The 24,308-nt window shown below is 31.1% G+C and overlaps 1 protein-coding gene across 1 annotated transcript in view; it reads right to left on the reverse strand.

Moving 5' to 3' along the window:
- The window catches only part of LOC139482954 (receptor-type tyrosine-protein phosphatase alpha-like), a 32,509-nt gene extending 14,608 nt beyond the window's left edge, over nucleotides 1-17,901 (reverse strand). Inside the window, exons 1-11 of the mRNA XM_071266981.1 lie at nucleotides 17,787-17,901; nucleotides 13,152-13,418; nucleotides 11,420-11,734; nucleotides 9,270-9,372; nucleotides 8,629-8,717; nucleotides 7,166-7,332; nucleotides 6,677-6,764; nucleotides 6,395-6,468; nucleotides 1,821-1,857; nucleotides 1,346-1,443; nucleotides 399-527 (exon numbers count right to left, since the gene is read on the reverse strand). Of these exons, the coding sequence (XP_071123082.1) occupies nucleotides 399-527; nucleotides 1,346-1,443; nucleotides 1,821-1,857; nucleotides 6,395-6,468; nucleotides 6,677-6,764; nucleotides 7,166-7,332; nucleotides 8,629-8,717; nucleotides 9,270-9,372; nucleotides 11,420-11,734; nucleotides 13,152-13,418; nucleotides 17,787-17,838 (1,419 nt within the window). The 5' untranslated portion in view covers nucleotides 17,839-17,901. The remainder of the gene's footprint in view (nucleotides 1-398; nucleotides 528-1,345; nucleotides 1,444-1,820; nucleotides 1,858-6,394; nucleotides 6,469-6,676; nucleotides 6,765-7,165; nucleotides 7,333-8,628; nucleotides 8,718-9,269; nucleotides 9,373-11,419; nucleotides 11,735-13,151; nucleotides 13,419-17,786) is intronic.
- Nucleotides 17,902-24,308: the final 6,407 nt, after the last annotated feature.

A 24,308-nucleotide genomic window follows, 5' to 3' on the forward strand; every position in this document is an offset into this window, starting at 1 on the left:
ACATCCGGTAACGAAAATGCATGACTTACTGACGAACTACACGACTGCCAAGAAAACATATATACCCGCTTTCTCGTAGGTTAGATTAAATGTTTTTTCAAAAAGACAAATTTGAAGACATATACCTATTGATGCTCGCTTTACTAATAGATTTAAAAAGCATCGCAGATGCGAAGTACGTTTTATAAGATATATATGTATGTGTATGATGAAACACTATGTATTTATCATGTTTATATCTATACCATCACGAATCTACACTATTACTGTCTCTGCCGTTACTGTTTTTCTTCATTTTAATCTGAGGAGACACTACAATGATATTGGTAATTAGAGCGAAAGCACTAATGAATCGCAGTTTTAATTTCAATCCATATATTTTTTTCTTTCTGTCATACCGTTTTATCTTCAACCTCTATCTCTCTCGTGATATATGCAGCCCGTTCATTTTCTGTTTGTAAGGTGAGAACAAGGTTACCACAAGTCATTGGTTTTCCTCCTTTTGGCCAGTATCTTTCACATTTCCTCTAAAATCATGTAAAAATTATGTGAATGAGAAAGGCTGTACGGTTATATTTACTTGCCTACATCCCCGACATCAGAACTCTGATTGATAATTGCCTTATTGGCAAACATACTGGACCTCCAATTTAAAAAAAAATTGATAGCCATTAGTATATTGACATAAAACTACATAACATAACATATGGGCAAAAATTTCAACAATATTTTTTTAAATATCTTTATAGTTACCTTTGTAATGCTAAGCGTCTACATAATCGCAAAACTTATCTATTAACCATGCACTACTAATTTAAATTACCAGATTTTCATTAAAAGTTGACTAATTGATGTAATATTGTTGCAGCTGCAATAGGATATGTCTGCATACAAAACAAAGCAAAAACATTATTTAATCTTTTAATGCACTGATAATTTAATGCATATTTATTATATCTTGGAGAGATTATCAAAAGGAAATTCGTTAAAGTTGATAATATGCTGTCATTTAAAAAAAAAAAAATTTTACAAACATAAATCCGACTAAAACGACGAAAAGGCAAATAATGCAGAAATGAAATCTTCCTTTTTATTGTTCCTTTATTAAAAAATGATGCTATTTACGATGAAATCAGTATTTTCATAAATAATAAGATAGGATACCCACTTCTAATCAGAGTTTCCCCAGATTTTTGGTGGAGGTGTGTTGCTCAATATGTATTGTTCTGTGTTCTGTTCTGTTTTTGTTGTATTTCTGTTTTTTTTTAACCTACGATTGCAATTTGTATAATCTCTCGTATTTGGCTATACTTAACTAGATATATTGAAACTACATTATATTTACATTTGTGCCTTCTATCAGATTTGTGAGCACTATAATCTTTCTTGTATCATTTTGCCAAATCATTCTCCAGTGGTCATTAATAGTATTCTTTAGTGGTCCTGCAACATGTGAATACATGTAAAATGTTGATACAAAACATTTATAACTACATGATCATGCAATGTCTTGACAAATTAAAAATAACTTTGATTTCTGAAAGACTTATAGAATAACTAATATCTTAGAAACGTTGATGGTATGAATTGGTGTTTATAAATGAAAGATATAAATACGTTGTTTAAAAATGAATTAGGCATTTCAAAACTGGTATCATCCAGGAACTAATTAAGATGATGGATTTTTTTGCCCACTATTGGCAAGGGCGTATCTGATAGCATACCGGTACAAATGTTTTAACAGTAGACTCGTTAATTGGTATACGTATTATTTTATCGTAACCTGATATATATTGAAACATGAATTATAACTAGTATACCTTGAGATGCTATATAACACTTTTCCTTTTTGAAACCCTGAAATAAAAGGATGCTAACATAAAGAGTTTCCACAATATATATTTGATAAAATTAAGGAGATTTTATATAATGACAACCAAGAAAACCATCAACGAAAAGTTTAAATGATGAGGAAGTAAACAATCATCGTATATCATCGTTTGGACAACGAAAATGAGATGAATTAATACCGTGCTATACTTTGAAAGTAGCTATAAATGTAAAACAATTTTTACAAAAGATCCAAAGGACTGATATTTAAAAAAAATAAATAAAAACAAGACAGACAGAAAAGAACGACAATCAAGGAATTGCAGACGAGAGATGGGAATATAAAGAATAAACATGTTTATCTAAACCGTCCCTTGAGTATTAGACAAAGGTGTAACAGAAGTTTGAATATTTTTTTTCAAACGTTTGACGCTGAGAATCACCACACATCCATTCATTCCGAATTACACAGTTTCCGCAGTAAAACTGGTACCGTTGATGTTTCTACTACAAATGGGTCAAAAATTCGGCTGCTTATCAAGATTTATTCGTCCCCTTAAGTAAGATGTTGTTACTAGAAATGTTCTTTCATAAAGTTAAGGATTTGTTTGTAAAAGCTCTATTTGATGTGAATATTCAAATAAATGTTACAAAAAAATTCTCTTCAGCTAACCAAGGTATCTAATATATCTCTATCTTCGTTTTGAAGAGAGGAAGTAAAAATATATCTCGAAGCCATTTGTCGATGGTAGGTTGACGCTCTGAAAGCATATCATAAATGATTGGGGCGCTTGCTAGTATAATGGCCCCAGTTTCAGTTAATATAAATAAAGGCAACAATAGTAAACCGGTGTTCAAAAGCCATCAATCGATTGAGAAAACAAACCAGGGTTACTGACTAAAACTTGTCAACTATAAGAGGAAAACAAAGGAAAAACAGGAAAACTGAAGTTCAACAAAAAAAAAAAAAAAAAAAACAACAGCCAACATACGTATAAAAGTGAAAAAAGAAAAGAAAAAGAATCCACTATTAATATCGAGTTGGGTGTTGATATGTAAATAGTAGGCTGACAAACATCGCTGATATAATATATTCTATGAAATGCAAAACATCTGACCTCCATTAGGTTCATATGCATGCGCACTTTAAATAAACCTAAACTGCACGTGACTTATGCATACGATCAGCATGTTTTAAAGTAATTGGACAAAAAATGTCAAAATTAAAACGTGAATCAACGTTGCCACTAGGAAGGACCGCAACAAATTATTCTGATATATTAAGACCTTGCATTTTCAACCGATGTCCTGATTTTCGTAAGACCTAAGAAATCGTCTTTTTGAATTAATAAATACAATGGTCTGTTTAATATTATTTACATTCCTATTACTATTTATGTGTATAACGGGTCAAATGACAATATTCGGAGTATATCTCGAGTTCATCTCAATGGTTAGTTAGTTTGTGTGTGTACATTACATTTTGTTATATACGTATATATTGCAGTATGTTATAAATCTAATTAACGATTATAAGTCAATTTGGAGGTAATGAAATTAGCAGTTAGTGACCTTTAACGAAATTTGATTAAATTAATTAAAATGATCGAAAATTGAATTAACGAGAGTTTGCTATATTACAGTATGAAACAAAAGAACAACGTTATTTTGTTTACTTTTCTGTTTTGAACACATGTTCCGTTTGCAATGATACCGGATTATTTATCAGCTTGTTTAATTTTGATTTACTTTGTTAATGTTATTTCAGTTTTTCTACTATCCAACATTTACATTATACTCTCTTTAAACATTTTCACAATCCTATCTGATGAACATGTGTTGTACGTAAGAGAATCGTTTATGTATTCCGCATTTTTATACTTGTGACTGAGTAAAGGCTTTTGTAGGTAATATCTGGCCAGTACCAAATGTTTCTTTATTGGATTAATTTAACAAATACATAGTTTTTAATTGCATTATAATATTGATATTATGCTAAAGCATTTTAAAGATTTTAAATCTCTTACTTAAATTTGACCTAAGACGTTTTGTGTTGGCCTTTTGTTTTGTGTTTTTCGTCCATCAACGTGTTATGCTCAGATGCTATGTTTTGTGGCTGCAAGATAATTAATCTCTTTCCGTGATTTTATTTTCAATCATGTATAGCCAAGGATCCGTGTTGAAGGCCGTACATTGACCTATAATGGTTTACTTTTATAAATTGTTATTTGGATGGAGAGTTGTCTCATTGGGACTCACACCACGTCTTCCTATATCTATAAGCCACCCAAGAATAGATTTAATTGTTTCGTCCATTTCATTAAACAACAGTATTTTCACTTATTTTTATTGTATTTATATATTCAATTTGAAAATTTCGATTTTATCTAAAAAGATAATTGACATATTATATATAAAATTATGAATCATAACTATAAATATGAAACAACTAGTTGAATATCCCATGTATAATGCTTTAAACAAAATGTTTCGAAACATCTTCTTCGAAAACAACATCTTCATAACGCAAGTTTCGTCTTTATGACAAAAAAATGTCTGAATTGATGTCACGTGGTGCTGCTTGGTACCACTACACACTTTCATTGTTCAAAGTTTTACTTTGCAAATTCAAAATGTTAATAACATTGATATTTCATTTTGAAGATCTGGAATAATAAAAATTGATTTTTTCTTTAAATTCCGCGCCTCATGTAAAATGTGAAGGTCGCTTTCTTTTATTTCGAAAACATCAACAAAGAAGAATATGTCCGAGGACAATAATAGTTACTTTACTTATCCTTTCCTTTGCCAGTGGGACATAAGGCCCCAACCCACTTCTCTCTGTCCTTAGCCATGTACTTGGATTGGGCCTAGGTGTAACCCATTGCTTCCATGTCTGCTGTTACAGTTCTTCACCAGGTGATTCTAGGTCTCCCTGGTTTCCCTTTCCTGGTGGTGTCCAATAAAGAGATGTTTTAGGTGTGCGGTGTTGTGGCATTCTCAGTACATGGCCTAACCATTTAAATCTTCGTTGTTTGATTTCTGATGTTATGCTTTAGCATTACATTTCTCTAAAAGGCTCTTGATGCTTATCTTATTTGGTCAGAATATTTTGTTGATTTTTCTGAGGCATCTAGTATGGAATGCATCTACCTTTTGAAGATCACTAACTAAAACACGCCAAATTTCTGAACCATACAGTAGGACAGATTTTACATTGCTAGTTTGGTCCTTAAACTGTACTATTTGAAGTTGCAGATTGTATGAAGTGCAGCAAATGTTGCACGTGCCTTACATAGTCTTGTCTTTAGGTATATCATTTCCTATTCCGTTATCTTTATGTATGATGCTTCAAAGGTAAGTGAAATCTTCAACACTGTCTACTGGCAGGTCATTGATTGTGATTCATATTAGATTTCTAGTGTTAATTGACATAACCCTGGTCTTATTGGTATAACCATTCAGACCAATTTGCTTTGCATAGTTGTTAAGTATGTTGGTCTTGTCTTGGAGGTGTTCACATGTTGTTGAAAATATGGCAATTTCATCAGCAAATTCTAGCTGGTTAAACATGGTCTACTGGTTGGCCCTATTCTTGTCTGATGTTGTATGTCTTTGTTTCCAGTCGATAGCCAATATAAATAGGATGGGTGACATAATACATCCCTGTTCTACACCTCATTTAAATTTAAATGAGTCTGAGACAGAGCTATCAAGGACGACACTGCATTCAAAGCTGTTGCCAAGTTTCCGATATTAACCTATCTTTGTTTTTTTTTACTTGTGACATACAGTCTTTTCTGCCGTATTTACATCAATATCTTTGATGTTATCCCACTTCTCATGTACACTACCTTCTCCATCATCAGAGTTGTTAAGCACACCAAACCGATGTTTCAATTCTAAGCAACCAGCTTTCTTGACATTTGGTTTGTTGTGTCTAGTATCTTTCTGTTCTGGTTTTCAGTAGGTGCTTTTCTAAGTTTTGGTTTGATGGTTGCTTTCAATAGATAGTGATCACTGTTTACGTCTGCACCCCTGAGTACTCGTTCATCTCTTAATGATCTACACCATTTTTTGTTCACCAATAAGTGATTTCCATGTTAGTTTATAAATGTTTTTATGCGGAAAAATGGACCCCCTATCACCAGTTTATTGCAAAAACAAAGATCGATAGCACGTTCATCATTCTCATTTTTCACCCCGCAACCATTCCTGCTCAAGACATTTTCAGCAAGAATACCCCCTCTCAATCTTTGCAATTTCCAAGCTAAAAATTACCATATTTCAAAACGATAAACGACTCACAACCCAAATTCGAACTCTGTCTGGGTCTATTAGTTCTAGGAATGTGTATGAGATTCAAAAATGTTGGATAAAGCAAAAAGATTAAGGTGCGGAAACAAAACTTTGACAGACAGACGGAAGGACTGCCAAGGATAACACTGGATGTTCCCGTTTCGTACGGCGGGGGCATACCTAATAACATTATTGAATTCTTATGACAAAATTTCAGGCAGATATTTAAGCTTATCTAGTACTTATTTCGCACATGTTTACTTACATCTACGTAGTTAGCATTTATATAATCTGAAGACTTTCCATGACCTGGTTCTAACAAAACCCGTGTATGGTCGTCTACAAGAAAAAATCATGTATGCAGTATAGTCATGACTTTACAAATACTACATGGACGTTAAAATCGTCAATATTCGTCTTTATTACGATATCCGTGCTTTTGTAAGATATACAATTTTGGTCATATGAGGTTGTTTAAAGGTACGTATACAAAAAAAGAAATTTACAAGTTAAAAAATCTTGCATTGAAAACTTAATAAATACTTACATGGAAATGTTGTTTTAAATCTGTTCTTTTGAAGATTTACTTTTTGCTGAGCCTTTGTAGTTGGGTGTAGATTTCCATATGGTATTTTCTTAAGTGTTAATAATAAAACGTTTAAACAAACATATAAGATAACAAAAAAGTTATTTAGATTAAGTGTTAAATTAATTCTGAGTGACACAATAGCAAGATTAACGGACCTGGTGGTCTAATAAAGCCTTAATCGACTGTATTCTTTGAATGAAATACATTATTTTTTTTCTGTATTAGTATACAATTATAACATAAATTTTGATAAAAATCATTATAAACCCACCATGATACATGCAGATATAATCCATCATTTTTAACAAATTGAAGGTTGTTGATTAGAACAACCGAAACAGTAACTAACATGTCATAATACAACTAGTTATATGCAAATACATAAATATACATATATACATATTTATTTTTTTCGATCATGAAGCATTTAATCAAATACCTTCTTACTTTATAGTCATCTTCTAACACTTCATTCAGATGTCTTTGGGAAATATAATCCTTCAGCTCGTTGACCTTTATACTGCCATGGTCCATGTTCTTGTCGATACTCTCTCCATCTGTAGTTTGGTTTGATTTTATCAGAATTGAAGTTGAGGTTTCTCTCTCACCCGGGTCTGTATATGAAAATTCGTCCTATATACGCATGTACATTTACCCTTGTGATTTTGATTTTGCAAAGATGCCTTAAATTAATTCAGTTTTCAAATCATGAGAATTAAACGAAAGGGCAAACTTATCTCATCAATAGAAAATGATAATTTGCATGTAAATTTGAAATTAGCTAAGATGTAGAATTACCTCTGTATAAACGTTATAAAAGTCTGAAGGGAAAATCATGTTATACAAGTGACTGTTATATGCATACGATGTGTTCGCATTTATATGGAATTGGGTTGGCATATTGAAAAAAAACCCACCAAAAAACAAACAAAAAAACAAACAAACAAATAAACCTTTAGTTTGTTGAAACACATGCGTGTATAATGCAACATAGATGAAAGCAACAGTCGTTGACCGGTGTATAACACTGCCAACTGTAACGACTAGCTATGATGCAGCTTCGTCATCTTTAAATAGAGTATCTTGAAAGTTGACAAGACGTTGAGATTTATTTCTTAATTCGAATATCCTTGGACCAAAATAAAACCACATGATACTTACCAAACTGTTATTAATTTGATAAACGATACTACATCGAAATGTTAAGAGCAATACATCAATTATGTCATGCCTATGGTCTTCGTGGTTTTTGTATCAGAGTTAGAAAATATGGAACATTTAGAAGTCCAGCAGTAGACACACAGATTTTCGATGTCAAAACATTGTTGTTGTGTTATAACGTTCAGTATCACATTTTATGGTTGATAACAGTACCTGTAAGTTATTGTTTATACCATATGTGCTATGACTTAAGGAAGTTGCTACTCAAATTCAAAATAACAAGCTTTTCATTACACAAGTATATATTGATAGGGGATAAATAAAGGAAAAAAAAAAAAAAAAAAAAAGCCAAAAGACGATATAGGTCAATGTGTTTGTTTTCGAGATATTAGCAATTAGAAATTTTGCGGGGAAATAATCTGTCTTGATTTTTCATAGCTAATCATTGACAAGTTTAAGTTTTCAAAAACTATCAAAAAATAACAAAGATTTTATAAGACTTTTACAGATGGCTTCCATTAATACATATAAAAGATTTTTAAAAAGGAAAATTGGGGCCAATGGGCAATTTTTTTAAGGCATTTAAATGGATAAAACCAGAGGATTCCGAAAATTTTACAAAAATCCAAAAACATGACAAGGAACATCCCTTATATAATCGAAAATAAATTATCATAAGGTGAACATTCAAATAGTATCATAGATTCTTTTATTTCAATTTAAACTTTTTCAGTTAGACGAATTAGTACCTGGTGTGTATTGAAAGGCCTGTTTATTCGTAATAAGTTCTGTGTTCTCTTTCTGTTCATTTGTGTCTTTCTGATTTGAATTCCGTCTTCTTTGTGACATAAAAAATACATGTTTTACAAATCAAAGTTACAGACAAAAATAACAAATAAAAATGAAAAGTGCGTGTACCCTAAGATTTGTATCTACTGTCTGTTATGTTTTAGGGCTGAGGGATGGCTATATACCCAGCGACGTCCTATCTGTGTTTTTGTTTGATGTTTTTCTTTGTATCGATCTGAATTATGTAGGTTGTCTCAGGTTATTTTGGGAGTTGAGCACTGAAAACAATAGCCTACTTAACGGTATGTTGAATTTTTCTCCAATCGGAAGACCGTTCGGTTGCCTATAGTTGCATACGTCCACTTCGTTTAAATTTTGGTTGCTAATTGTCTCTTTGGCTATCATTCTACATCTCCTTTTTTTTAATATATAACTAAATTATTATATCTGTGTTGGAAATGCATTGAACAACTTCTTTTTTATTTTTTTTTAAAAATAAATAAAATAATTTCAGATTGGTCCCCAATATTCTTAAAAAATATTCACATTAGTTTTGCAATAATCTGAGTTATTTGATACGCAATGTACGTAAATGCTTTACCGTCGGAGTACAATGCAGATGATAAACACAGCAACACATACAACTATTCCACCACTAACGATTATGACAATTGGGACTATGTCACCACCAGTCTTCTCTTGGTCTAAAAATGATAAGTGCTTAGTTAAATACTGGGTAAATACAATCACAAGTTAAACTTACTCATCAAATGTTTGTCTGTTAGTGAATAAACAATATTGATAACAGGTCTTCGGAAGTATATGATGACATTATTTGTTCCTTTTTTTTTAAACATTAGAAGATCACGAGGACTGTGTACTAATCAATGAATGTATATTACGTTGTTGTGTTGATTTATTATTGATGTGCATTGCTATCGTATATATATATCTAAGGTGTCGTTTAAAACGTAGAATCACAATCGAAAAGTCTTTTAATAAATAAGTAAACAAAGTACCTTAAGTCTTTAATATTTTACCTTTTATTATAAGTAGGATCTTGCTACTGTACCCGGTTCCTATATCATTGACTACGGCACACACATACTTTCCTGAATCTAATTGTTTCGTTTTAAATATAGTTAAAGATGGTTCTTCATTGATTGTACTTCCTTTATATCTTGAAACAGATACATTTAGTTTTTCACCATCTAGTTTCCAGAATACAACAGAAGGTTCAGGATATGACTTATAGACGCATTTTAGTTGAATGGTATCAACAGTAGAAGCTTTTATATTATCTGATGATTGATATACGAGTGAAATATCTTTAAAAAAAACCCAATGAAAACACAATCATTTTGGCACAACTTTTTGGAATTTTGGATCATCAATCTTCTTCAATTTTGTGCTTGTTTGGCTTCCTTACTATTTTAATCGGAGCATTACTGATGAGTCTTATGTATACCGACGGCGCGTCTGGGTATTAAAAAGAGGGGCGAAAGATACCAGAGTGACAGAACAGGCAAAAACTGAAAAGGACAAACAGACAAATAATAGTACACATGACACGACTTAAAAAAACTAAAGACTAAGCTACAAGAACCTCACCAAAAACTCAGGTGCTCTGGAAGAGTACGCATTGTCATATGTTTAGATGTAAGTCAAGATATGAGGCTGACTTAACTGTATCTGTTTTACAACTTTTTGAAACTTTTGACCTCATTGCTTTTCAACCTTGTACTTGTTTTGGCTTCCAAACTTAGCGTCACTAGTTAGTCTTGTGTGGACGTAGCGCACGTCTGGCGTATTTTAATTTTTTTTAACCTGGTACCTTTTGTTGATTAATATTTATTTGTTTCTATGTCCTATTTTTTCTCCTATTTATTTGTATTGTAGTCCTGTCATGTAATGTTGTCAGTTTAATGTTATAATTAACATCGCCATTAAAGCGGGAAGTTTGGCATGCCACCAACCCAGTTTAAATCCACCATTTTTATTTTAAAATACCCTGTACCAAGGCAGAGAAATGACCATTGTTATGTTATAGTTCGTTTCTGTTGTGTCGTAGTTCTCTTATATTTGATGCGTTTCCCTCAGTTTTAGTTTGTAATCCGGATTTGTTTTTTTCTCTATCGATTTATGAATTTCGAACAGCGGTATACTACTGTTGCCTTTATTTATCCTTTATCTCACCAATATAAAAAAGAAGATGTGGTATGATTGCCAATGAGACAACTATCCACAAGAGATCAAAATGACACAGACATTAACAACTATAGGTCACCGTATTTTTCTTTGGATTCTTCTTCAACTTGGGACTTTTCAAGGTCCCTCGTCATTAACTTATTCAGGTTGATTCTCTTCAACATGAAGCATTTGGTATGGGTTTTTTTTATATAGTACTAGTACCTGTACCTGCTTCTAGATTAAAACATTCTGGATTAATTGATAGCATGTTATAAAGGAAATCAAGAAAGAAAAAAAGAAAAAAAAACCTAGTGAAACCGCAAGCAACTGCTCAATGAAAACCCCCGTCCAAATACTTGACATTTAAGCATCTGAAAACGCATCAAACGGTAAAACTGACTTTTATATAAACCCTGAAACCAATATTTCAAAAACCCTTGTAATTAAGTAAAAAGAATGTAACGAAAATTTTCAACATGGATTTCATGGATTGCCATCTGTGATATAACTGTGAGTCGGAATTCAATCAAATACAGTTTGCAGCTGTATTTTTAAGCTTACCTGGTGGAAGATTCGTAGTAGTTGGAGTTGTTGTAGTTGGAGTTGTTGTGGTTGTCGTAGATGGAGTTGTTGTGTTAGTAGTTGAAGAAGTTGTGGTAGTAGTTGTTGTTGTAGTTGGAGAAGTTGTGGTAGTAGTTGGAGTTGTTGTGGTAGTAGATGGAGAAGTTTTGGTAGTAGTTGTTGTTGTTGTAGTTGGAGAAGTTGTAGTAGTAGTTGTTATTGTAGTTGGAGAAGTTGTGGTAGTAGTTGTGGTAGTAGTTGGAGTTGTTATCGTCGTTGATGCAGTGGAAGTTGTAGTAGGTACAAGAGGACTACCTACAAATTAGGTATACGGCATGTAAGCTTATATAAGGCAGGTACAAAGTTTTATATAGGGGTCAGCTGAGGCCCAACTCCGCGTGCAAAATTTTCTCGCTGCGTTGAAGACCCATTGGTTTCCTTTGGCTGCTATCTGCACTTTGGCGGGGTTGTTGTCTCTTTGGCATATTCCACAATTTCAAACTTAATTTTAATAAACAGCTTTATTACATTAACTATGGTATCTGTTAAGTCAAACTTGATTTTACATTTATGGGCTTGTGATATTAATATGAACTCTTTCATATCTTATCTATAAACATAACCTCCTATTTCATTGATATATCAATGAAATGTATAAAAAAGGTTCCAGAGTTTGTATTCAGCATGCATGGTCAATATGTAAATAAAAAGGTAAAAAAAAAACCATGAATCATTCAAGACATGAACATAAGAAAACGAGGGTCAATGTTCTCTGCCTTAGATTTATTTTACGCATTTTTTTTGTTTACTCAAAGAAAAATGGATGGGACAAAAGGAAGCCACACTTATGAAGTCTGCTCCAAATAACAAAGCATAACAATAAAATATTGATATGAGCATGGAATATTAAAAAAAAACCACTTTACAACTCAATCTTTTGAACAAATATGAATAAAGGCAACACTAGTTTTCTCGGTTTATGGAAAAAGTGTTCAGGTACATCTTTATCTTAAATATTTAACGTTTGTAATCGGGTTTCGTATTTTGATTTTCGTAGAGACAAATCGGGTATAGTTCCATGGTCTAATAGTTGATGGTATAAACTATTCTTTCGTAAGGGATAGTCTACACAATCGAACAATGATATCATTGTCATTTCAGAAAGGATATACAGTTGTTCTTTATACATTAGGTGGAACAAGATTGTACCGATAATCCGGAGCTTGATTGAATACTATGTTTTAAAATATTTGTAATTTTTGTCTTTACCTTCTGTCATCTAAAGTTTCTTATCCAACTTTGGATGAGTGGATAAAGATAAATATGGTCGTAAACTCTGTAGACATTCAGATTACGATATGTATATATTATTATATGTAGCAGTACATTTAATATATACATATTAATCACTTGATGTCAGTCGAAGTCGTCGTCGTTGACCGCTGTCCGTCATTCGTACGTCTTTCATTGAATTTAAAAAAAGAAATTATTGTTCTAAAGAAATGCACTTCAAAATAACTGTTTTTATTTTTATTTTATTTTTCATTTTGCCTATCATTTACAAAAACAAACAAACTTGAGATTGGAAATATGATAAACAGAACAAAAATATCATGAAGTACGGTTATGTTTTTTTTTTTTACATATTCTATATTAAAGGTTACATATATTTGGTCTTCTGGTTATAAAAAAAAGTGTTTCGGTGTTTTTATTATAAATTATAATTATGTACCTGATACCATCACTGTTATATTGGAACCATATTTCGGGACATTGTTTTTGTCGTCATATGAAAAACAACGATAAACCCCGGTATCATTTGTATCAACGTTTTTAATGGTTAGATTAGTTCCTTGGAAGCCTTCATATTTTTGTTTGCCTGAGAGAGTTATCCATGTGTCCCCTTTTCTTTTTTTATGCCATCCAAATACACCATTTGTAACATCTGGTATTACATTACAAGCTAAATTCAATGTGCCACCAAATGTTGCAGCCACGTCTACAAAAAAGACTCATTAATTTTTCGAAGGAAATAATCAGAACAGAAGAATCTACTTTCAACAAAATCAAAACATCAATTATGACAAACTTGAAAACCAGTATCCATATAGTATGAAACTCAAAACATCAATATGACAATGTCATTACTATAACATCAATAGAGGAACAACGCAGGCAAAATGAATACAATGTTTCTCCAGAATATCTATTCAGGCTAGCAATGAGCAATGTTCATTAATTATAAAAATCACTTTTTGGAATGTCTAGCTTATAAATTGGATCTGATAGCAACTTTATGTATTCTTATATATATATTCCCTTGATTTTTTCACGAAACAGGAGATTTAGAAAGACAATCATCCGTCCGACTTTCCTCTTGTATTATACAAAAACAAAAGCACGACAATTATATATAAGCTCACAAAAGTTTCCTTATATCCGGGTCGTGTAGTTGTTTTAGAAAAAAAAACCCTTAAGTAAATAAGTTCATAAAATCCTAACACTATTACTTTTAAGAAATATTGAGATATTCTTCCAGCTATACTGTTATAGCTTGACATAGTCTTCATTATTTAGGCTGATTGACCATGACATGTAGTTTACAGATAACCGATGCTTGTATGACGTAAAATTTAAAATTGTTAAAAGTTACAAAACCGTTCAATCATTTTTATCTTGTTATGGCATACATTATGTTGGTATTTAACAGGTTATACTTATTAGCTGGGTATGAATATGATAGACAGTTTATTGTCCCCCGCGGTTCAATTTTTTTCCTAAGGCGTAGCCAAGAGTTGTAGTTGCATCTTAGGGAACCATAAACTTACTATGCAACTGACATCAACTATATAAACAATATGTATACACGACGTCGCAACTACCGCGGTATTCTCAACAGCCACCATACCGTAGCTGCATATGAAATTCCGCGAAATACATTGACGCTTACGTTCAAATATTTTCAACGAGGTCCAATAGTTAAAACTATTGACCGGTCGAATAGTTCATTGCTTGAAATTTGAAAAATAGTCAAACTATTGTGTACTTATTTTATATAGAAAATGACAACTGAGGTATAATGATTTGACAAATTTCTTTGCGTCAGCTTAAATATTTTTTTCAACTATCCTGTACACCGACGAAAACTTGAATTATCCTTTATTTAAGTACATTTATGATTCGAACTTGATTTTCTATTGATGACAAATAACTTATACTTTTCACGAGGTTAATTGACAATTGTTGTCCATGTACATGCAAATTGTGTAAACCTGTATTGAACATAAATTATTGATATCCTGTATATATAATGCATTAATTTTATCTATTTTATCTTTTTTTTGGTCACATTTAATATTCTACATTCATAGTTACAAATAAGCTAAATTAAAAAGCAGCAAGCAATACCAAACTTTAGAATTATAAGAAGAATGAGAAGTAAAAAATGATTCAAATATTTCAATAATAATTGTAAACTATTATACTGCATGCCCGGTTTAAAAAAAGATTCATACTAAATTAATGCCGGGTGATTTGTTTAACCGAATCTGTATACAATTACGACAATTACAAAGTTATGAAACTGTAATACAGGGGCCGTGTCAACGAAGCTGTCCTAGGACTAAGACATGTCTTAGGATGTCTGAGGACACGTCTTAGTCCTAAGTCAGGTTAACAAAAGTCTCCTAAAATAAGATATGTCCTAAATTTAGTCCTAAAGTTAGGACATACAAATATGTATCTTAGGATAGTCCTAAAGGTTGCAATGTCTTAAAATATAATAAAAACAACAAATATGGCATAAACTCAATACTAAAAATACATATACAATATTAAACTATCATACTGTTATAAGAATTAAATTAATAAAACATATTTTTTTTCAATTTTTGTTAAAGATTCAATTGTATTACATTAAATTATTTTGTGCTGCCTTTTTTGAAGCCTTAAACATACTAGCATTACAGCAACATTTTGGCAACTTACCAAAACGGTGCAATATTAATTTAAAAATGGGAAAAATCGATTGTTTTTTTTTAACTAATCCTCATTCGATACATGTAATGAAATCGAGTTGACCTAATGACAAAACTAGTTAATTTACTATAATTGCAGCACTAATATCGCATTTAACAAAGTTTTGTGAATATTTACTTTTGTTTTCGTATTTTAAAATTCATTTATATCTTTTATCATATCTTTAAACAACGTATAAGTATTACCAAGGACGTATATTAGATTAGTTATACGTCATTGGTATTTCGTTAAATCTTTAACTTTTATTTTGCGTTTAATTGTTTTCCATACACATGTCATCCTCCCTCTTTTTACATATATACAATTGTTGGTGACCCTCTGCTGTTGTTTTTTTATTTGGTCGGGTTGTTGTCTCTTTGACACATTCCCCATTTCCATTCTCAATTTTATAGATACTAAAATACCATTAAATCTATGTCATAAAAATCTCTTCATGTGTTAGGATGGTCCTTGGACCATCGTAGTTAGGACTGTCATAAGACAGCTTTGTTTTACATCCTAAGACATGTCTCAGACACGTCCTAAGCCAATCCTAAATAATTTCCTAAGACATATCTTAGGACATATCCTAGGATATTTTGGTTGGCACGGCCCCAGATTTACACGCACCTATTACTCTTGTCAAGTGTAACTCATAAATTGGGTCGCTACACTTGCGCTTCGTTTAAATCTAACACTAACCAAAGCAGACAAAAGATCAAGTATTTCAAACACAAAATTGCAATTGTAGAGCATTAAGAAGCAAAAAACAAGTTACCAAACTTATAGCAAATACGAATAAGTCTATTTCCATGTAGTAAAAGAATCGTTAAGTATTGACGTTATGAAATATTCTTACAATATATGTATCAATGATATTTAAATGAATACAAAAGTGCTGACTACTGGGCTATTGATATAGTCTGGAACGCGTCTCTCAGAGTTTGCATCGACTATGTATGAGTAGTGATAAACACTCATCAAATATACCAGAATCATAATTTGGAACACCAGACAAGCATTTCATTCATATGAAACCCATCTGTCGCGTTCCAATCCTTGTAATGTAAGACCAATCAACTTATAAAAAAGACGACATTGAAGTGCATTGCAAACAAAAATTAAGAAAAAATGTGAAATACGACTAAGGTTTGGACTTTGTTATATTAAAACATAAAAGTACTGAGGTGATAATAATCTAAGAAAAAAATCAGTTCTAAATAGGAATAACCACGAATATATAAATTTGTAGGAAGAAACATATTTTATGTAAAACTAAGATATAGTGGTAATTTATATACCATGGATGCAATTTCATGATTGACAATACATGAACTTGTCTATAATTCATCGACTTTCTAATAACATAAATGGCGGACAAATTCTTACCGATTAGTAATTTCTACAAAATATTATTATTTAGGTTGTTTTTGTACGTTAACAATCATTTTATTTTTTTACCACAAAAGAAATAAAAAAATCAAACACATTAATTGACTTATATACATAGTTATTTTTCACAATCTAATAAAAAAAAAAACGTTTCATTAGCGTAACAGTTAAAATATACGTATATGTAAACGCGATGTACAAACATCATCTTCATAGATAATATAACATATTTAAGGAATGACTATAAAGTTTTTTTTTAGAAAAGAAATTACAAAAAAAAATGGGGTTCACACTGAATAACGCGCGTAGCGGGTTATTTAACAGTGTGCACCCCATTTTTATTTTATGTTATTTCGAATATACTGACAAAATATTACAGTTATTTCTTATAATTTAATTCTAAACTCCATTTTAAACCGGCGAAAATCATGAAAAAACGTTTATGACGTAATGGTCACATGACAAAATGGTGTCTATGATATGATAAACAAAACGACGTCAGCCAATCAAAACACGCATTACATCCAAAATTAAATTATTCGTAAATGTTGTTGAATATATATAATTATGTGATGCACATTTCCAAATACGATTATTAAACGAAAATAATGATTTATACAAAAGAAACAGTAAGCCGCTTTTTAATTTTATTTTTGATATCATTTTTCTTATTTACTTTGAACTCAAATTTAGCTACGAGTAGTGATATTGGTGATACAGGGATATTTTCTACCACTCGTCAACGATAATGTACAAATAAGTCACGGTAAATGCATGATACTATTCGTCATGTCACTCAAGTTATTTCTAATATTCCAATGTTTATATTCTCATTAACTTACATTTTGTTAAATAAGGTTTATTTTATTGCTAAATTGTGTATTCATGTATTCATCATGCATACATATAAGATTAAAGTACATTTGATTGTATTCGAGGGTTATAATTATACACATACCTGCAGCAGAAATGTAAAAATTCAAAATCAGTACGAGAATTATTCCCAACATTTTCTTTCCTTCATTTCTGTATAGTTAATAAGGAAGTAGTTATTGTATTTGTAACTGACCTTAAAAAAGACACTTTATTAACGAGTTTGATAATGTACCGGAATGACAAAGTGCGGTAAATTGTTTAAAATAATAAAATAAACGATGTCTATATTTTAATTTCCGCGTGGCCATTAAAGGTCTCTCGCTTATTAAAAAAAAAGACAGTTGAGCGGATATCCGTTAATTCGTTGTTTCTTTTGCAGTCCATTGAAATAAGAAAAAAAATTTTTTTTGTACAATTTCATGCTATTTTCTCAAATATTTTCGATGCATGGGAATTCATAAGATATATTCACATGTGCAGTATGATCTACATACCCTTTTTGAGCACCTAAAATCATCCTCAGGTTTTTTTGCGGTTCGTATTGCCCAGTATTTAGTTTTCTATATTGGGTTTTGTCTGTTGACTTGTTTTATCACCATTGCGTTTTGATTTCGAATTGTGAGTTTGAATGTCCCTTTTGTATCTTTCCCTTCTAATACCATTTTTGAACACTATTATAAAAAATTGAAGTCAGAAATTTTTTAATCAATTTTATGCATACTTTTCTTTAAAAACAAGAAAACGCGAGATTCAGAAAATAATATGTAAATAACAAAAATACCAAACCCTGTTGACAATTGAAAACCGAAAGGCCATTGTCAAAGGGCAAAATTTAAAGCTTAAGCACATCAAACGAATGAATAACAACTGTCATATTCATGACTTAGTACAGACATTTCCTTATGTTGAATATGATTGATAAAACATGGTCTTATATGTGGGTAAACGTCTAACTTGTATGCCAGTCGCCTTGAATGTCTTTTATATTGACAACAATGTGTCAGCAAAACAAACAGACATAATAGGTAAACATGCCAACAATTTGGCTTCAGCAGTCGGCATTGTGTTATAATCTGAATCACAAAAACCGTTTATTGTATCTGAGTTTCAAAACAATTATATATATTGAGATACTGTCAATAATTTTGTTTTTAATCAAGAGATAAAAACGTCATTCATTTTTTAATCACGAATGTTTCATATAAATCAATCATCTCAATTATACACTTTCTGTTCTAAATTTATCATTTTCTGAACAGAATAATATAAAATACCTGGATCATAGAAGTTTGTGAAAAATTCAATGAATACCCCATAAGCATACTGGTATTACAAATTTATGCAACTTTACTTAGTTGACATCTCTGTACACATCCCATTTTTTCTACCTATTATATTTGTTTATTTTAGTCACATTTTGTTGTCAATATAATGGAATTCAATGCGACTGTCATACAGTGAGAGGTTTAGCTGGATATTAAACTTAGTTTAATCAACCATTTTCTGCATAAGGATATGCCTGTTCCAAGTCAGGAAAATGACAATTGTCTTCCATTCGTTAGATATGTTTGAGCTTTTGATTTAACTTGTTTATAAACGATTTATCATGCAGTTCGGTAATTTGTTATTTTACTTTTTAAAAGATGATAGATTCATTACGGAAATTCATTCGCGAGTACTTAACTGGTATCCATCAAATTTCAGCCCAGGTTAAAGTCGTAAAAAAATTATGTTGTATATTTTAAGACAAGAAATTAAACACCACTCTTTACACCAATAAAAACACATTTTAGTTTTAATTTGATTTTGACAAAAAAGTCATTATATAGTTTTACATCCATCCATTCATTTTATATAACTGAAAAGAACTTCATAATAAGAGAAATGATATATAAAAGAATTTGTTTTGGTATGATAAGAGAGAATTTTGGATCTGATTCCTCTGTAATCCCTCGGTTATGGTCTATTGAAATTGAAACTTTTGCATATCTTACTTTAACGTTTGTGTCAGTTTAAGCGGAACCAATCATTGTCAGTCATTGATATTTTGTATTCAGCTATATTTGTAATTTGCTATCCAATGCATCAAGAACAGAAACCATATATGTGCCAACATTTAAAATACCTCACTATTTTTGCTTTTATATTTATTCGGGTAATGAAACATTTATTTTGAATTGGAGGCTGATGGATTATGGTTCAGGCAATCTATGACGAAAAGTCGTAAACATCAGTTACATTGCAACAGAAACTACCTGAGAGTTGTTGTGTCCAAGACGATATAAAATACTGACGGACTTTAAAAACGCAACATATTTTGGTAACTGTTTATACTAAATCATGATTGATCCTTATATAACTACTTATTATGCTTTCCATACTCCTTTTGGTTTAGAAACAATCCCAATATCTGACTTACATGAGAAAAACATGCAGGTAGTCATTGACTTTGACGGTTAAACAATCATTGATACAGCACAACCAGATTATTAGTGCATACACATGCACCAATGGATTTAAATATAAGAAAGACGTAACCAAACCCCTTTCGTGCTGCATTTTATTTTGGAATGGGAATTACAAAGTATAATCTAGTGTTGCGTTTCTTTAGCGTTCAGTATATATGATATACTTAAAGTGTACCAAGTTGATAGTAGTGGACAATGACGAGTTAGGATTAAAATCATTGAATTTTAGTAAGAAAATCAATGAAACATTTGAATTTTAATATTCATTTATTGATGAAGCAGCATATATAAACTTTATTTAAAAATTTAAAATTTAGAAATTGTAAAAGGGAACTGACACATTTCCTTATCGGGCAAACAATAAGATTTTATCATTATTTCTCCTAAAAGGAAACCCAAAATTTGTCAAATATAACTCTATTGTCCACAAAACAAACACAATTGCTTACGGAAACTGATAAAATTTCATCACCAGAAATAACTATTGTGAATCTAAAACTAAGATTTTTATCAGGTGCTCGCCGAAAACAGGAAACCTAAAACAATTTCAAATACAATCAGTTACGATTTATTTTTATCAATATTGTCTCTTGACAAACAAATGTTTCATACGGAAAAATCAGTCTTAATCTTTCTATTAAAAATATCCAAAATTTGTAAAGAAGTTAATCAAATGTGTATTATGAATCAAATCCAATGTAGCAAAGACTTTGTAAATGTATGTATGGATACGACTTAAATTTCGTATAGCTATGTATCAATTGTTTCATATGCTAAGAAAGAGGAAGACGCGAGTATTTTTGATAAAGATTCAGTTGAATTATTCTAACTGTTAACGTATTGGTATTTCACAAAAGAGGGACGAAAGAAACCAGAGGGACAGTCAAACTCATGAATATAAACTGACTAAAAATGAAAAAAACAAATAGACAAACAACAGTACATATAACACAACATAAAACACTAAAGAATAAGCAACACAAACCCCATCAAAAACTTGGGGTGATTACAAGTTATATATATAGCTGGTAGATTATAATACAAGGGTGGCTAAATATTGGATACTCTTGCCACTGTCTGATTAATTATATGTATGTGAAATGAGACAACTATCCATCAGTTTCAAAATTGACGAAAACTTTAAAAACCATTTACTGTAAATTACCATAAACGGGCCGTCAACCATAAACAAACACAATACCAGATCAGCACACATAAAACGCACCAACATGATCCCCCTTAACCTTGAACGGTGGTGGTGTCATAGTTCAATAAAGAAAAAAACGGACAGAAAAAAACCAGTTGTCAATGACTTGATTCATAAGATTCGCACAAAGCACCAACAGAACCCAAATGAAACAAAGATAAGACAAAAGACAAAAAGAAATGTGATGAGATAGCTTTATAATATCTTTGAATGAACTTGAAACTTAAACATTTGAACGTATAAGAGGGGTGTGTTAATATTCTGTTTGATAATAATCGAATCAGGTCAGTACTCGAATGTGAGTTAGAATATTATTAAGGATTCGAGCAAATCATCAGTTAAATTTTTCTTCGACTCATTAATTTAAAAATGTTTACAATGGCTAGATAAAATAATAATTCCTGGGCAGACGACATTTTGAATGCTTTGTAAAAACGTCTCACAATCCAACGATTCCAATGTTTTCAAAAGAAACATTTTGATTGCATATATAACAGAAAATTAACAATTATCATGTTTCTACGTTATGTGACTAAAAGTAAAATCATACAAATACTGAACTCCGAGGAAAATTCAGAACGGACCGTCATCCTCACCCTTTTAATAAGTATGTCCCGGAAGATAAATTTATGACTGATTACCATGGATAAGTTACGCTTGAAATGTGTCAATACATTGAACCTATCAAGTGATTGGGTTTCTAATATCATAAGACAACAAAAAAACAATTTTTTCAGATTTTATCCCAGGGACACAATTTTGAGCTTTCTATGAAACTTTTTTTTGTATCTGACTATTCTTTAGTTGTTGGTCAATAATTAGTAGCCTCAAACGTACCGTAATCAAATAATTTCTGAGTTTTAACTGACTATAAATTTTTTTTTGTATATGAACAAGAATGTGTCCATAGTACACGGATGCCCCACTCGCACTATTATTTTCTATGTTTAGTGGATCGTAAAATTGGGAACAAAACTCTAGTTTGTCATTAAAATTAGAAATATCATATCATAGGGCACATGTGTACTAAGTTTCAAGTTGATTGGACTTCAACTTCATCAAAAACTACCTTGACCAAAAACTTTAACCTGAAACTTGCACTATCATTTTCTATGTTCAGTGGACCGTGAAATTGGGATCAAAACTCTAGTTGGTCATTAAAATTAGAAAGATCATATCATAGAGCACACATGACGTTTTCTATGTTGTGTCATGTGTATTTGTCTGTTTGTCTTTTTCATTTTTAGCCATGGCGTTGTCAGTTTATTTTCGATTTATGAGTTTGACTGTCCCTCTGGTATCTTTCGTCCCTCTTTTATGTCTTTGTCTAAAAAAAAACTCAGGAAAGAGTCTTATACAAAACCAAAACAAACTAGGAGAGATATACAATTTTATTTATGCGAGATATAGTTAAGCACAACAAATAAAAAATGTAATTTAAAAACAAAACAATATGATAAAAAGAAAAAAAACCAGGAACGAACACACGATACAATTATAAGAAAACCCATACAATTGGTCTCTTATAGGTGTATTAGCCTTTGTTAAATTTGCACTTTTCAAAAAATTGTGCAAAATTTATCTTTGATTTAAATAAAGAAATACTTGGCATGAGTTTTATCCTGTCCAGTACTGTATAAAAAAATAATTTCACATAATGTTTCATTGCATATAAGAAAATGACCATCACAACTTTCAAATAATTCAATGAATACTTTTCATCGACTCTTTTTCGTATGCAACCGGATGTGACGTACTATGATGTCGTGGTCTTACACCTATATAAGATTAAATGTTTCCAGGTGGCAAAGTGAGTCGTTCGGAAAAAAATGCTGTTGAATTTTTTTTTAATTATCTATACTAGTTTGTACACAGTTATAACATGGTGGTCAATCGTCAGTCAATCAAAACTTCGCAAAGCATTATCAACATAAGCTTACCTTTTGATTTTTAGCTATTCAAACAACTAGTCTTATCAAGCGTATTAGTACTCAATATTATCATAATAAGTGGTATTGTAAAATAATTTTAATGAATATACATTTGGATTGCTTGTAAAATCAAAATATCTTTAAGAGCTACAGCGACAATAAATCACTAGACTTGGATCATTTGGAACAAAAGTAGTCAAAGACCAAACATCCTTTTCCTTTCTTACAGTGATTTTTTTCTTGAAACTTTTCAAAGTATGATATCATTATTTTAGAAACAAAATATGATGAATATGATGAAAACTATTTGAGAGTCACCAACTTTGTTAATCAACTATTTACACTCACAGTGTCGTGTTTCCACTATATGTAACTTATCAGGTTGATATATGAAATAATCCAATAAGGGTTCTATGAGTACGTTTTCAAATTAAGCCGTGAAAAGAATAAATCACAGACTTTTCAAAACGTAATGAATGATTTCATTGTAGTTTCAATTTTTTTTTTTTTAGAAATCAGTAATCTGCAGACGTCATAGTTCATGTTTTAACAAAAATAGCGCAAATTTGAAAGTTTGAAACCCACATTCACATTTTCGATAATATATGCATGTGCATTATTATCTAAATATAAAAGATTTATGAGTTTGACTGTCCCTTTGGTATCTTTCGTCCCTCTTTTATACGGTATTGGTAAGATTGTTTAACTGTTCGAAATCACCTACTCCATCGCTTTGTTACGACACTATGAAACCAGATAGTGATGTGATATAATGTATAGTTTCATAAGGAATCGACAGTCGAAACATAACAAAATTATTGAATAGGATCAAAGTATTTTAGCAGTTAAAAAAATGCATGTCCTTACTTTTAAAACATCCAAATGTATCCACCGTTTTTAGTGTTATTTGTTATGACTTTATGGTTAATTCAATCGGTATTATTACTACAGGAACCTTAGTTTTGATTTGTTTATAATAAAAATGAGACAGTCACTCT

Source organism: Mytilus edulis, chromosome 7, assembly GCF_963676685.1.
Source record: "Mytilus edulis chromosome 7, xbMytEdul2.2, whole genome shotgun sequence".
Lineage (NCBI taxonomy): Eukaryota > Metazoa > Mollusca > Bivalvia > Mytilida > Mytilidae > Mytilus > Mytilus edulis.